The sequence below is a fragment of the Pleurodeles waltl genome, chromosome 11 (assembly GCF_031143425.1).
Source record: "Pleurodeles waltl isolate 20211129_DDA chromosome 11, aPleWal1.hap1.20221129, whole genome shotgun sequence".
NCBI classification, from domain to species: Eukaryota; Metazoa; Chordata; class Amphibia; order Caudata; family Salamandridae; genus Pleurodeles; species Pleurodeles waltl.
The window spans coordinates 335,226,804-335,242,178 of NC_090450.1; the positions used below are offsets into that span (position 1 = coordinate 335,226,804).

At 46.4% G+C, this 15,375-nt stretch overlaps 1 protein-coding gene across 3 annotated transcripts in view; it reads right to left on the bottom strand.

Annotated features, from left to right (window-relative positions):
* Positions 1 to 6,878: 6,878 nt before the first annotated feature.
* Positions 6,879 to 15,375, bottom strand: part of D2HGDH (D-2-hydroxyglutarate dehydrogenase) — a 914,182-nt gene continuing 905,685 nt past the window's right edge. For all 3 annotated transcript variants that reach the window (XM_069213619.1, XM_069213618.1, XM_069213620.1), the window contains one exon: positions 6,879 to 8,794. In XM_069213619.1, the coding sequence (XP_069069720.1) occupies positions 8,532 to 8,794 (263 nt within the window). In that variant the 3' untranslated portion in view covers positions 6,879 to 8,531. The remainder of the gene's footprint in view (positions 8,795 to 15,375) is intronic.

A 15,375-nucleotide genomic window follows, 5' to 3' on the forward strand; every position in this document is an offset into this window, starting at 1 on the left:
CTCAACCCGAAAAGGCCCCACAAGCTCATCTTTGATGATACCAGCCCAAACCAGTACTCCACCTCCACCTTGCTGGCGTCTGAGTCGGACTGGAGCTCTCTGCCCTTTACCAATCCAGCCACGGGCCCATCCATCTGGCCCATCAAGACTCACTCTCATTTCATCAGTCCATAAAACCTTAGAAAAATCAGTCTTGAGATATTTCTTGGCCCAGTCTTGACGTTTCAGCTTGTGTGTCTTGTTCAGTGGTGGTCGTCTTTCAGCCTTTCTTACCTTGGCCATGTCTCTGAGTATTGCACACCTTGTGCTTTTGGGCACTCCAGTGATGTTGCAGCTCTGAAATATGGCCAAACTGGTGGCAAGTGGCATCGTGGCAGCTGCACGCTTGACTTTTCTCAGTTCATGGGCAGTTATTTTGCGCCTTGGTTTTTCCACACGCTTCTTGCGACCCTGTTGACTATTTTTAATGAAACGCTTGATTGTTCGATGATCACGCTTCAGAAGCTTTGCAATTTTAAGAGTGCTGCATCCCTCTGCAAGATATCTCACTATTTTTGACTTTTCTGAGCCTGTCAAGTCCTTCTTTTGACCCATTTTGCCAAAGGAAAGAAAGTTGCCTAATAATTATGCACACCTGATATAGGGTGTTGATGTCATTAGACCACACCCCTTCTCATTACAGAGATCCACATCACCTAATATGCTTAATTGGTAGTAGGCTTTCTAGTCTATACAGCTTGGAGTAAGACAACATGCATAAAGAGGATGATGTGGTCAAAATACTCATTTGCCTAATAATTCTGCACTCCCTGTACTACTGGGCAGGGTCCTGTGGTTGTCAGGTGTGCAGATGCTGGCATTAGGCATTGTACCCCATGGGCTGGTGACTACCTTAGGGAGTGCATAGGGCAGCTCAGTGTGTGTTGTGTATGCCAGCGGTAGTGGTGTTGCTGGCACTGACCATGTGTATCCTCTGTCTATCCCCCCACTTCTTGTTTTGTCACCTTGTCTTGTGTGCATTAGCATCATCTGGCGGAGGAGCAGAGGCACTGGCGATGGAGGGAGCTGCATCCCACATGGCTCATGAGGGTGAATCCACTGAGGGTTAAAGCACCAGTGGGTCAGAGGGCGAGGAGAGTTCCACTACGGGGACAGGAGGGGATACCAGTGACAGCGACTCCTCCTCTGATGGAAGCTCCCTGGCAGTCGCGGACACCTCTGTGCCCACCCCAACAACAGGTACAGCCGCCATCTCCCCTACCAGCACCGCCCTCCCAGCAGCCCCTCAGCGTGTTTCCCGTGCCCGCTCACTCAGGAGGGTGGGCATCTCCTTTGCCCCAGGCACCTCAGGCCCTGCCCCAGTCAGCCCTGCTGCCCTCAGTGAGGAGGCTATTGGCCTCCTGAGATCCCTCACTGTTGGGCAGTCAACCATTCTGAATGCCATCCAGAGTGTCAAGAGGCATTTGCAACAAACAAATGCATACCTGGAGGGCAGTCATTCTGGTGTGGCGACCCAACAGAAAGCATTTCAGGCTCTGGCCTCAGCACTGATGGCAACCATTGTCCCTCCCACCATCAACTTCCACTACCCAGACCCAATCTCCTCTACCTCAGCCTATCCCAAGCACACCTTCAGACCAGCAACACAGAAAAGTGGCTCGGGAAAACATAAGCACCACACATCATCACACAGGCACTCACACAAGCACCATACCCATGCACACATACCAACATCCACTTCCTCCACTGTGTCCTCCTCCTCCTCCTCTTCGTCCACCTCCCTCCCAGTAGCGTCTCCACTCATACCTGCATGCACTACATCACCAGCCACTGCCTCCATCACCAGCATGCCCACCACAACACACCCCTCACAAGCAATCACCACCCCCACAACCATGCACATGTCCCCTGTGTCCTCTCCCAGTGTGTCTGTGAGCCGTCCTCCCAAAGTACACAAACGCAGGCACACACCCACTTAAGAGCCATCCACCTCACAACAGCCTCCAGACCATGCACCTTCACCCAAACTCAGCAGACATACACCTCCTACAACCACTGCCTCTTTCTCCACTCCCACACCCCCTCCATCTTCCCGTCCCAGGGTGTCAAAGAAACTTTTCCTGGCTAACATTGACCTCTTACCTACACCTCCCCCCGTCTAGATCCCAGGTTGGCACCTCAGCCACCAAATCGGCGTCCACTGTGGTCCCTGCAAGTCTGAGAGGATCGAAGGGGGCACCCGTCAGGGCTGCCAGTGTGCCACCTACCGAAGCTAAGGAACACCTGATTCTGCCACCTGCCAAGGTTAAGAAGGGGCCGGCATCCAACAGGGAAATGACGCACCACCCACCCAGCAAGGCCTCATCCAAAACCAAAAAGGACAGTGCCAAGGTCCCAGCAGTGACTACCAAGGTAGGGAAGGGACACAAAAGCAAGGGCAAGTCAGCTCAGGACACGGAGCCTCCTGGTGAGGGATTGCTGACCACCATTTCTCCTGACAGGCCAGCAACCTGTACTGCGGTAAGCACCGCCACAATGACCGCCACCTGCAACGCCATCTCCACCCCCCCGGCACTGCTGCTGCCACGACGACAGTCACCAGCATCATCCCCAGTGGGCAGCCGTCCGAGGCTACTGGAGACGGCCTGGTGTCTCCCTCCACTACTACAGACACCTGCACCACAGGCAGCACCAGCAGCATCTCCGCCGCAGCCACCACCACCTGCACCGGCATATGCACCGCCATGTGCCCAGCCAGTGCCACTACATCGGACATCAGCAGCATCCCCAGTGGGCAGCCGTCCGAGGCTGCAGGAGACATCCTGGTGTCTCCCTCCACTACTACAGACACCTCCACCACGGTCAGCACCGGCAGCATCTCTGCTACAGACACCTCTGCAGACACGCCACCTGCACCGCCATGTGCCCAGCCAGTACCACTACATCGGACATCAGCAGCATCCTCAGTGGGCAGCCGTCCGAGGCTGCAGGAGACGTCCTGGACCCTGTACACACCACATGAGGCACCACCACTGGCACTACCCGCAGTTTGCAGCCTAAGTGGCCGCAGGGTGGAGTGTGGTTCTGCCTCCATGGAGTATCATGCTATCTGTTGCCTGCACATCTCGTGCCTCAGACACCCAGGTGAGGGATTGGGAACTGCCACACCCCAGGTGCAGCATCACTGGGCACAAGGCCCCCTCCAGAACCAATGGAGAGATGCATCCACTCACCCAATCCTTGGCAGGATGAAGCACTCTGGGCACAAAGCCCCCTCCAGAACCAGAGGAGAGATGCATCCACTCGCCCAATCCATGGCAGGATGAAGCACGCTGGGCACAAAGCCCCCTCCAGAACCAGTGGAGAAGCCATCCACTTGAGAGACTGTAGCCTTACACTCCCCAGGAGCAAGCAGTGGGCAAACCACCCATTTGAGAGACTATGGCTTTGCACTCCACAGGACCAAGCAGTGGGCAAACCACCCACTCGAGAGACTGTGGCTTTGCACTCCCCAGGACCAAGCAGTGGGCAAACCACCCACTCGAGACTGTGGCCTTGCACTACCCAGGACCAAGCAGTGGGCAAACCACCCACTGGAGAGGCCGTGGCTTTGCACACCCCAGGAGCAAGCAGTGGGCAAACCACCCACTTGAGAGACTGTGGCGTTGCACTCCCCAGGACCAGGCAGTGGGCAAACCACCCACTTGAGAGACTGTGGCTATGCACTCCCCAGGACCAAGCAGTGGGCAAACCACCCATTTGAGAGACTGTGGATTTGCACTACCCAGGACCAAGAAGTGGGCAAACCACCCCCTTGAGAGACTGTGGCCTTGCACTCCCCAGGACCAAGCAGTAGGCAAACCACCCACTTGAGAGACTGTGGCCTTGCACTCCCCATGACATAGCTGTGGGCATATGGCCCCCTCCAGAAGCAGTGCCGTAGTACCATCTTCTGGCTGAGGTGCCCCCCTCCCCTTCCCCCTGAGGTGCCTGATGCCCCTGCAGTGTTCTCTCCGTTTTGAGGCAGGAGTCAAGTGTGGGCGTCGCCCCTGGTTTTTGGGCCCACTGGTCCACAGACATTTACAAGGGACAGTTTACGGCCTTCTGTACATAATGTAAATATTTGTATATACTGCTTTTTAAAAATCGTTTGCTATATCTGCATGTTCCAAAATATCACTGATTGAACTCAATTCCTTTTGTCCTTGCGTTCTTCCAGGAGGTAACGGGGTATCTGTAATGTTGTTGGATGTGTTGGCGTGTATGGTGTTGTGGGTGGGGGGTGGGGGTGTTGCATTTCGCATGTGTGTCACTCTCTTTTACCTCCCCCCCTCCCCTGTGTGCTAGGTGCATTACTCACTGTTGTCGTCGCCGCCGCCTTCTTTCTACTTCCTGGTGTATTAGTAGATACAACAACATGGGGAGGGCCTGTAGTTCGGGCTCCATGGCGTCCTGGTTCTTCGTTGAGTGTCGAAAGGTGAGTGGTTCCCCTTAAGTATACTGTTTCTGCAGTGCTTTTGATGTCGTTGGTACCGCACCGGAAAAGCTGGCAGATTGGCCTGTCATAATACAGTGGGTGGTACATTGTCTTCCGCCTGTCTGTTGGCAGTGACCGCAGCAGTGTTTGTTGCTACCGCCCTGGCGGTCAGAGTGTTAAAGTGTCTGTCTATGTTGGCAGTTTCCGCTGTGGTCGTGGTCCCATTCTTTTTACCGCCGGCCTGTTGGCGGTGTTACTGCCACTTTAACACCGACCGCCAAGGTTGTAATGAGGGCCTTAGTCTTATTTTGCATAAGTAGTCTGCTACAGGCCTCAAGTGTGGCGGTGGAATAATGCAGCTGGCATGATATCTTGAAAAAGGGAGCAATGGTGGCCCTTATGTATGATTTGATCTAGTGTCCTAGCCACTCTGAGAAAGTTTTCTTTGCATTGGTAGCTATGAAATTTCGCTAGTGCATTCTGGGGTCTGTTTAAGCCTTCAGTGCAGCGCTACCCAACTTGATAAACTCGATCTAGCTTGATTTGCTCCAGTGTGTCTCCTGAGATCTTGGATAAGAGCCCTTTAAAGAAGATATCAAGGTCTGTTCCATCTCCCCTTCACTTATGTCCTGTATGGGTAGGTTGTCTCTTTCAGAGCGGGTCTCAAGGTCCTTCACTTTTCTCACTATGGTGTTGTTTTGCACCTGAGGGAATATACATTTATCAACAAGGATTGCTTTTTCTCAAGTGTCCCTATGTGGCCTTCCACTTCCCTCACCCTTGTACCTGAGGGGTACACATCAGCTCTCAGCTTCATGATTTGTTTCTCCAAGGTCTGAACTTAGTGTGTTAAGCTCTCTTGTGATATCTGTTTTCATTTCTTGTCCTAGCTCAGATTTGAACACCAGGTGGCTCTCCAGTAGATCCGCTTTCGCTGGTGTCATAGTTGTGGGTTCGTTTATGGGGTGGCTGTCTTGATTTGGGTGAGCTTCCTCTGAGTCTATTTTTTTGGGTGACATGGCATACATGTGTGCACCAAAGGGGCTCTGGAGAATGCTGTTGACTAAACAGGTCACCCTTGGTGACACCGGTAGTGACTGCAAGGCTTAATTGAGGGGTATCAATGAGCATACGGAGAGAGCAGCAGCCAAAAGTGTTTATAGATCAACCTGGTATTGGTGACTTTTTAATCTTGTTATTTGGTAGGGGGTCTAAGTAGTCAACGCCCTGTCTAATGGGTCTGGTCGACCCTTGGGGCGTTCAATAGGGTCCCTTCGAGGATAGCGGCACACTGCATAAAGAGGAGCTTTCTTTTGTGCTAGTCTACATTATAGGATCCCACTTGGCCACCTCTGACCAACATAATGCCACCCATCTTCTCTTCTCTTGTGGCCTCCCCTCCAGGCGTGATGGCATTGCACACAGGCTTCTCTCCATTGAGCCTCTGGCTCCAACTGTGGTGTCTTGAGAAGTCTAGGAGTGTTGCTGCCTGGATTCCACAGGCAAGCTCCTTTTGCTCACCTTGCTGACAAAAGCTGTGAGGTGTTTCAGTGATTCACTATTAAACTGTCGCGGTGGGACCTCCCAGTCTTAGTCAATTCATAAACCAGACACCATCTTGGATACAGGGTCTTCAAGTCAGCAATTCCCAGGAGCTGTGCTTCACTGATCACTTTCTGTTAGCATCACAGGGTCTCCCGGGTCTTACCAGCCTCTGCACATGGTTTCCATTAATTTATAAGGGTTGAGTGCAGCATTTGGTGGACCCCCACGTATTCTGATGGCAGAACGCTAGAGCGGCACAACTACCTCGAGCCACATTGTAGCTCTGCCAGAGGGCTCCTTTTTTTTAAAACAGAAAAAGCAGGGTTTTCTCAAGAAGTTGTGAAGACACCACAAGACCTATTCTTTGGGTCCTGGTACATTGGTGGTTCCTGGGCAGTACACATGGTGTACTATCCTTTACCATTTGAGTCCCTAGGCCTAAAAGAAACACTTACTTACCTTGGTTATGATATTCTTGGTTGATACATATTCTTCCGAGATTCCTCACCTTATGCTTATCCCTCTAGGAGTATAGAAGGTGCCAACCGGCGTGCCGGCATAGTTTCAAATATGCTGTTTTTTGTTATACAACATGTTTAAAAGAATGACATTCTCCAACAAATCAAGTGATTTTCAATCAAATGCAACACAATTACTTTTTTTATGTGAGATATATTCTGGTGTGAGTCCAACCTAACTGAAACTAAGAAAACCCAGAAAATGACAGTCGAGTCCACCATGGACAGTGGAATACATCCCACACTTTCACTGATACCGAAGGACCTGACTTCTGTCTTTGGGGGTTGCAGGATTCAGGTCATTACTGAATCAGGCCTAATGAAAGAACACGGACAGGGCAAATAGGAACAGTTTATTCCTTGACAGCAGTAAGGAGAACACATCATAATCGAAACAATCAGATTAGGATTCCTTCATTAACCAATTTTGAAATGGGAATTGTTGAAACAGAAAGCAATCTCTAAACCTGGCTATATAAACTATATAATCTCGCATCAACGTAGAGCATGGAGGTTTTCTATCTCAATATGTGGGCCATTCATACAAGCACAGACTAGAATCTTCGACATAAGCATTAATGCCCCCAAAACTGGAGCGGACTACATTTTCATGGGAGAGAGCTCACTTTGGTGAAATTGAAAAACTTAGGAAAGTATTCTTGAACAGAATAACCAAAAAATACACTTAGAGTGCAGAACATGTTAGAGAAAAAAAGTGTATTATGATTCGTCGAACAGCCAAGACAATTCTGGCTACTACAGAATATCACAGCATAAACAGAAGACACAAGGATGTCGCAGGAGATAATGGTGGAGCGTGTAGTCCACAATAGCATAAATGGTGACAGATGTGGAAACTGAAAACTATAAAGAGCCAAGGTGTGGAAACAGAAAACAAATCATGCGGTTGTAAAGGTAATTAGCGGAAAACAGTGTAGCACTGCATAACAATATGTGAGAAGCACACAAATTATTTATAAACATCTCAGCGGAAAATAACTCGTACTGAAGGCAGCCACTAGAAATGTAATATGGTGCAGAATGTGGAACATCAAATAGTACAAACCGCTACAACAGCATTATGATTCATGTGGCATCAGGAGAAACAGGCTGCCGAACATGGTAGATGGTGAAGAATTTGGCAGCACTGAAAGGCCAGTAGATATCAAAGATTCAATATAAAATTAAGAATATCGCAAAATGAGTTAGAAAGACTATGGAAAGTGTGTCAAAAATGCAAAATGCAGAAGCAGAACCGTCAAGAGTGTTGGAGCAGAAAAGGGAAGATGATGCACAATGTAGCAGAAGTGCATAAAATGCTATGTAGTGCAAGGAGGGAAAGGTGGACCAGTGTAAAATGCTGCAACACAGACATAGCACTGTGTCAGTACAAAAAGCTCTATTTGTGCAGAAGGTAGCAAACTCCAGGATGCAAAATAAATTATGCCATCCAGTCTTTTTATACCCAGACTTTTATACCTGTTACAAGTGACTGGTGTCCCAGGTAAGGCCAAAACTCTCTTTGACCTGCTTAGACTTCAAAAAAGGACACAAGTCCCGAAAGTGGAACTGAATACCAAAACTACTGAAGTTTAAATCTTGTCTTGGCTTTCTTAAAACTAGTTTTGCAATAGGAATGTCCTATACATTACATTTCATGAAATACATTGTGTATGATAAAGTAACTGATTGCAGAAAAGTACTATAATCTCATAGCTACTATTGAGCAAGTTCAAGTCACAATGGGATCAGTGAGCAGACCAACCCTGCTTTATAATGTTTCTTCATTTAGTGAGCTCTGCTCAACTTGAAATGTAGCTGATGAGCGCCATGTGATATGGAATCCACCTCAACTGTCACTCGCTGGCCAAATCTACTGATAGTCTCGTAAACTTCAGCTCCACCAACATATGTAGATTATGTGATGCCTACAGGTGTAGCTATTTTTACCCGGCTACACCAGCAGTATCATATGGGATGTGTGGTCACTGCTAGGCAGATCGGTCTGCCAGGACCTTGTATGGATTCAAGATGCCTTTCGGGTCCAGCTGAGCCTTGAGCTGGTGCATGAGGAGTATAGCCTCCTTTGTCTTGCTGTAATGGATGTGCTGCTTCTTCTTCAATCCCAACCCGTGCTCAGCGCTGATGCTTCCACGATGCCTTGCTGCCCACTCATACACAAATGGCTCAATAGAGGCAAGCAGAGAGTTGTCAAATGTTGAAGATGTCACATTCAAGTGCAGGTTCCCGTCCCCTGTGGAAAAAAATAAGTGTCAGGCAGCAGTCAGTATGGAGAATAGAAGGTGCAGCACTCTGTAGACCACTAGGCAAAATCGTATATGACATATTACATAAGAAATAGGTGTGCTTATAAAGCTATATTTTGTTATCTGTATATTTTTTATATCACTGGAATCTCAACTTCTGGCTACAGTCCCTTCTCATGTTTATTGTTTATTTTTGTTGTCTGTAATTAGTGGGTCATGTATAAACGATTGATGGAATGGTTACATGTCATAGTATGATATAGTTATCATGTATATTCCTCCCCTTTAGTTCTTTGAGCACAGACCAGCCATAACAAAGATGTGGAACTAGATTTGAGGAAGAGGAATGTCTTTATTGGGAATGGGTGGTGCTGCTTGTTGCAGAAAGAGGACAGCTAGGTTATGCTCTGGGTGCATGGGGAGTCCTGCGTGGCTTTATTCTGTAGCTCCCAGCTATCCTAAACACGACCCGAGTGTAGGCATTATGGGAACTGTGGTATACTCTTTGGGTAAATATGTGAATATCAGTTACTTCATAAGGAGAGATGGTAAGATGTGTCATTGGTTGGGAATGAGAGATGTGAATCCTCTACGAGTTTCACCAGTGTAGAACATACAAAAATGTATACCAATTCTTGGATTCTTGTATTTCGGCTTAATAAAATGATATAAAATAGATCCTTCATGTATTTTAATAGGGCGCTGCTGGGTTCACATTGGAAGTGCCTTTGGTTGAGCTCAATTGTTTTTGTCTAACTGATGTCAAGAATAATCATATGTTTTTCCAATCAAACCATGCCCAATACTGACTATGCAGCTTTTTACGCTTCCTGCTATAAATATTGCAGGATTTTTTTGGCATCATCTCTTCTCTCCACTTGACACCAACGGAGCTGCATTATGTCAAAATGTTAAGGCATCTCTCAAATGCTGAGTGTTCTGACTCACAAGCAATGCCAAAAACGTGAGGAACTCGTCATATTTTAGGTAACAAAATTGGTGATGGGGTGCAGAAAACTATAGTCCACCTTAGCTTCTAACACCAGCAGAGCAATTCTTTACATTTTGTAATGCTTATCAAGTGTCAGCGGTGTGCTACCGAAGCTGCAGTTGGAGCACTTCTTTTGAGATACAAAGCTTGCTTCACAAGGCACATTCTACCCACTGAGCCATGAATGTGGTACTCAACTACTCAATTTGGATGGAAAAGTATTTGTCTCAATCTGGCCACATGGAATCATCCTTCGTATAAAGTATTCTGTTCTCAAACAGTTGATGCAACATAGTGTGGAATCAGTAGATGGCTTGTGTGATTTATACCACAGAGCCCATCTAGTGTCTCCGAAGTTGACAGAATCAGAATCAAAATGCATCTCTAGAGGGCCTGCTCTGGCAGAACGTAGCTGAATAGCTTGAGGCCTAAGAATGTGCATCAATTTCCCGTTTTTGTGTTGACTGTGCAGAAGCGTGAGTAGAAACCCTAGTATTTTTTAACCAATTTTTATTAGTTATTCAGCTTGTAGACATACAGCATTAGCACATTCAGACCTACGCATTGTAAAATCAGTGCATTTAGGCATCAGATTACCTTTATGGGCCTATAATAGATACATAAGACAGGAGCCCTTGGTTCCTTCAAGTCTATGAACATTAACATGAAAAAAGGAAGTCAGCATGAGCATAGTAAATCATGAATCGAACACTGATGCAGCATGCAGCACTGAGGTTACTTTCTCTATCCTGTGAAGGGGCAGCTCCTCCGCAATGGCAGAGGAGCATCACCCCCCTGGCCAAGAGCTAGAAGTAGAAAAATAAAACAATATTTTAGTATTGTTTTATTTTTCATCTGCTGGCTCAGTCAGCAGTACAGGGAGGGGTGGGCTGGTCCAGAGAAGGTGGGAGGGTAGAGGAGGTGAGATTGCACCCAAGTGTGCAAGTGTGTTTGGCTGGCCGTCTCAGGCCAGCCAAATACACATGCGCACTTAGGTTTCATCAGCCTGGCTGTGTTTTTTAACAGCCGTGCTGGAGAAACTGCACAGACCTCAGGGCTGTGACTGAGTGGCAGCAGGTTTAGCAAGAAAGCAGCACCAGGATTGCTGGGGAGCCTGTGGTGGTGTCCCAGTGAATGCTGGGATACCAGAAGAGGAGTAACGAGTGAGGCGGCAGGAAACGGTGTGCGGTGGTGACGAAACTGTAAGTATTTTATTTATTTTTCCCTGTTACCCCCGTCCCCGTTGTCCCCCTGCACCCCCCTAGACATTTGCAGCAGGCCGCCACTGATCCTTTGGTCGTCTCCTCCTCTTATTAATCCTTTTAGGAGAAAACCATGGGTTGCTGTGAGGAGGTGACCCGGATTGGGGACCCAGCACATCAGAGTCTATACACATTGAGGGGATTAGGAAGAGATAGGTCAGATGGGACATGGAGTTAGTGGAGTGAGAAGGGGGATAGGGTCAGAGGGCTAAGTCAGAAGCTCTTTTTTCTATAGTTGCAAGTCTTGCATGTACAACTCCACGCCAGCTACAATAGGTGTCTTGCATAGTCCCCGTGCCTCCTCCCTTTTTAATGCTACTATTTCAGCTTTTCCCATTTTAGCAATATTGTGCACCAGTAATGTATACCTAGGAGAGCCTGAGCCTTCCAGTGCATAGAAATGGTTCTGCGGCCAATTAGCAGGGCAAAGTCTATAAACCAGTTGGTCACTGTTGCACTTTTCGGACGTTTGAATAGACCAAGAAGAGCACTCTCTAGGTTACAAATATCAGTCCTCTCTGTTAGCTCCTCAATGGCACCAAAAATATCCGTACAGAGTCGCACCGCCTCTGCGCAGGATCAAAACATATACGCCAACTCCGTGATGGGGCCTCGACATCTGGGACATTCCGGGGAAGTGGGGGGGCACACTAAATATTCAGTGGAGGGCTGCGGGTGTAAGATAGGCCCTATGCAGTACGTAATGCTGAATGTATTGGAATTTTGCATTTCACGAAACTTTCCTAGGGTAATTTAATATCCTTTCCCATACTTTGTCTTTGAGCTCCTTACCTATCTCCTGCTCCGGCGAAAAGATAGTAGTAGAAAGCCTAGTTTATATGTGGCTGAGGAACCATTTTTATGGCCCAAGATCCATTAACTTCTGAATCTCTGTTTTGTAAGTCCAGGATGATAACTATCTTTAAAAAAAAAGGGAGGGAGGGCAATGGACGGTGGGGGTGTGGCTAAAACTCCACCCAGATGTTGGTAGAACCCACTGATCTTGCATTGACTGGCTACACCTGCTACGCAAAGATACTCTCCCATTAACCTAGGAACTCTGTGGTGCTTTACAAAGGGGGACGCGTTCTGTGGTTTTGAATTTATTAAGCGCATCTCAGAAAATAAAATAAAACACTAGGTCAGGTACAGGAGTTCCACCTCTGATGTAATCAAGCACATTGAACTCAACCATGCATTCCTGAGTTTGGAATGTAATCATTATGCTATTACTGTGGTTTAGTGAGTTCTACGTGTTTTGGGGGATTTGTGCAGTAATATGGAATATCTATTTGGCGCTAGTGGGATGGGTATTGTAAAAGTACGGGTGTGTGTGATTCTAATGTGCAATATCCGTTTCTTTTAGGAAAAGGTTTTGTATTTGTACTTCTATGATCTGTGTAGATCGCAATAAAGTTTTGACTGCATTCCTGGGTACTAATACCCTCATGCCACTTTTCAGAAGCAGCTGTAAATAAGAGGAAATCTGCTTCAGACAATGGGGTAAGTAAACTTGGAAACTGCTTAGGAATCCGTCATCTTCAGATACCCTATGATTTTCCCCACAAATACTCTATATGTATTGGGTTATTAAAAGTAAACAAAAGAGATCTAATACCAAAGCCATCTAAGGACATTGCCACGTTATTCAGACATACCATCACAAAAAGACCGATAATTTTTCCTCTCCTGAGTACAGCCTACATTACACTTTTGTCTGGAGACTGTCAGGCAAAACAACAGCACCCACAACAGGTACCCTAAATTATATATGCTTGTTTTTGTATCTTTTTTCCCTAAATTCCAAATGCTTGTGCTAAGTAAGCTTGCTGCTTTATCTTCATGGTGTCTGCCAGAACATCTTCGTGCAAAACAATTTCCATTCCGTTGAACTAGAAAACAAAACCATTCTGAGATTTTAGGACCACTCATACCAAGACACCTTCAATCAGAGTATGAAGTCTCATTCTAAAGCTTGACTTTCTGCTCAATTCATCCTCATCATTGTGTCACTCCCGTACCAGTGTCACAGTGGCAATAAAGAGGACAGGGCCCTGATGTCTCACACTAGGCCTGAAACTGAGGCAGAACCTCATCCCTGAAATCCTGCTTAGGCACTTCAGTCTAAAAATACCAGTCATTAATATTTAATGGTATAAAACCTCACACCACATGTAACTGCAGTGCAAGGAAGTTGAAAGCCAGGAATTACAATGCGCCAAGGTTCCCCCAGTGGAGTGATCTCCCTACACAGACAAGCAAGGAGACAGATAAACCTGATAGCTCAGAACTGATCCTCTAGTTGGCACCTGACAAAGAGAACACTCTCAGAATCACAGGGGTTTCTATGTTTTAGTGCTGTGATTCCCAAGCTCTGGTGTCGATGTTACATGTCCACCCTTCTCCCCACCAGTGCTCTGTGAAGGCTGCTAAAGAATCTGTCCCCAGCCTGGTCAAGCTGCCTTTCTATATTGAAACACCACTGACATGTTAAAGAAGGCCGCTCTGATGGATTTACACGTCTAACAGTTTACTCTGAACAATAAGGCCTCATGGTCGTGTTCCTACTTACTGGCAATCTCTGTCAATTTAGAACTTGTCTTCTGCAAATTTACTCACAGTTGTTTTGAACCACCCCTGTATCAGCAATTTATAGTTGTCTTTTAGATTGTCCGCGTATTTTCTAGCTTTTGGTTTAAAGCCCAAATCTCACATACAAAAGCATGTGAGGATTATTTTGGAGTGGAATGTTTACCATTACCTGTTACCGCAGCACTTGGCTTCCTTAACCCTTGATCTTCCCTTACCCATCTAGCTGTTGGTGATCCCTGCCTGCTCATCATCATCAATAAAAAAATTATTTTGACCACATCAAAATCATAAAAACATTCTAAAATGAGCAAACACATACAATAACATCATGTAAAAAGAGATACACAAACCAAAGCAGATACTTCCATTTTCAAACATCCATCCATCCAAACATACATCCAGTTCAAACATCTCCCAGGGTTCAATACAGCCAACTGAAAGCATAAGATCCTAAAACATTTCAATGGGCCCTGTAACTTCGAAAGGTTATTAATACCAGGAGTAAATTTCTTAGCTCTAGTTTTTTCAAAATTGGACACACATATTCCTTTTTGCAGCATGGTAATACTTAAAAAAAAGTTATATATTGGGTCACAAATGCAACCTAGTGCATACACCTCCTGCGCTGGACATTTAGGGTAACTCACTAATTTCTCAAACAAGCCGAGTCTAGATCTTGTCAAAAGCATTCACTCTTGTCAGGAGTATACCCAGGCCAATTACTGCTCTAGTCCCAGAGCATTAGTTATGGAGATGCAAGATCTCACTATAGGCAACATCAAAATTGTGTTTCCTCACAGACACAACTTAATTTACTGAGTCAGCTTCTAGGGGTCTGATTTTGAGTCAGGTCGAGCTATATCCTCAGGCGGGGTAACCTGCCGCCTGATCACAACTGGCTAGGTGCTACCACACCCAGTTTTTCCCAGGTGCAGGAACTCCTAACACCATTTTACCAGGCAGTAATTCCAGCTGGTAAAATTACCTGAGGCACTGGCCTCAACAGCAGCCATGCCTCATCTCCCACTCTACCCTGACATCTTTCTACAGTACGCAGGTAGCATTCAATGCTCCACCCTTCCAGAACTAAACTTCCATTCCTTTCCCTACACCCCCAATCTCCCCTTTCACCACGTAGCACTAAGAAACTCTGGTTCCCATTTAACACAAGCTTTCAGCTGTTGGTAAATGAGATAATTAAACCACATGCAACTGGGTATTCTGTGAGGCTTGGTGCCTTATAAACCAAGGCCTGCAAAGTTTTCCCCATTCCAAGAGAATGTACCTGTTTTAGGACTAAACACATGGAGATACCCGTCGGAAATGGAAATTCCAGCTACAGGAATCTTAGTAAATGTTTACTCCTCACATCTAATTGGTTCCTAAATGTTTCTGTGCATGTGTTTGAAGGCTTAATAAAAATTGCAAATGCCCCATAAGCCCTAGTTTCTTCATGATATTGGTATCATAAACAAAACATGGCGTCAAGTTTGCATTAGATAACACATGGACATCCCTAAGAATGAGACAGGTCCTAATTGTGTGTGGATTAGACCACACAGATAGCTAAAGTGCTAAGAACACACTCTTAATTTTGTTTGCCATAAAGACTCACCCACACTTGCAATGGTTATAATACTTTTAATCCCCTTGTACATAGGCTCTAAGTAAAATATGAGTTGCTCTTCATATTAAACATCCTTAAAATGGATGCAGATGGTAT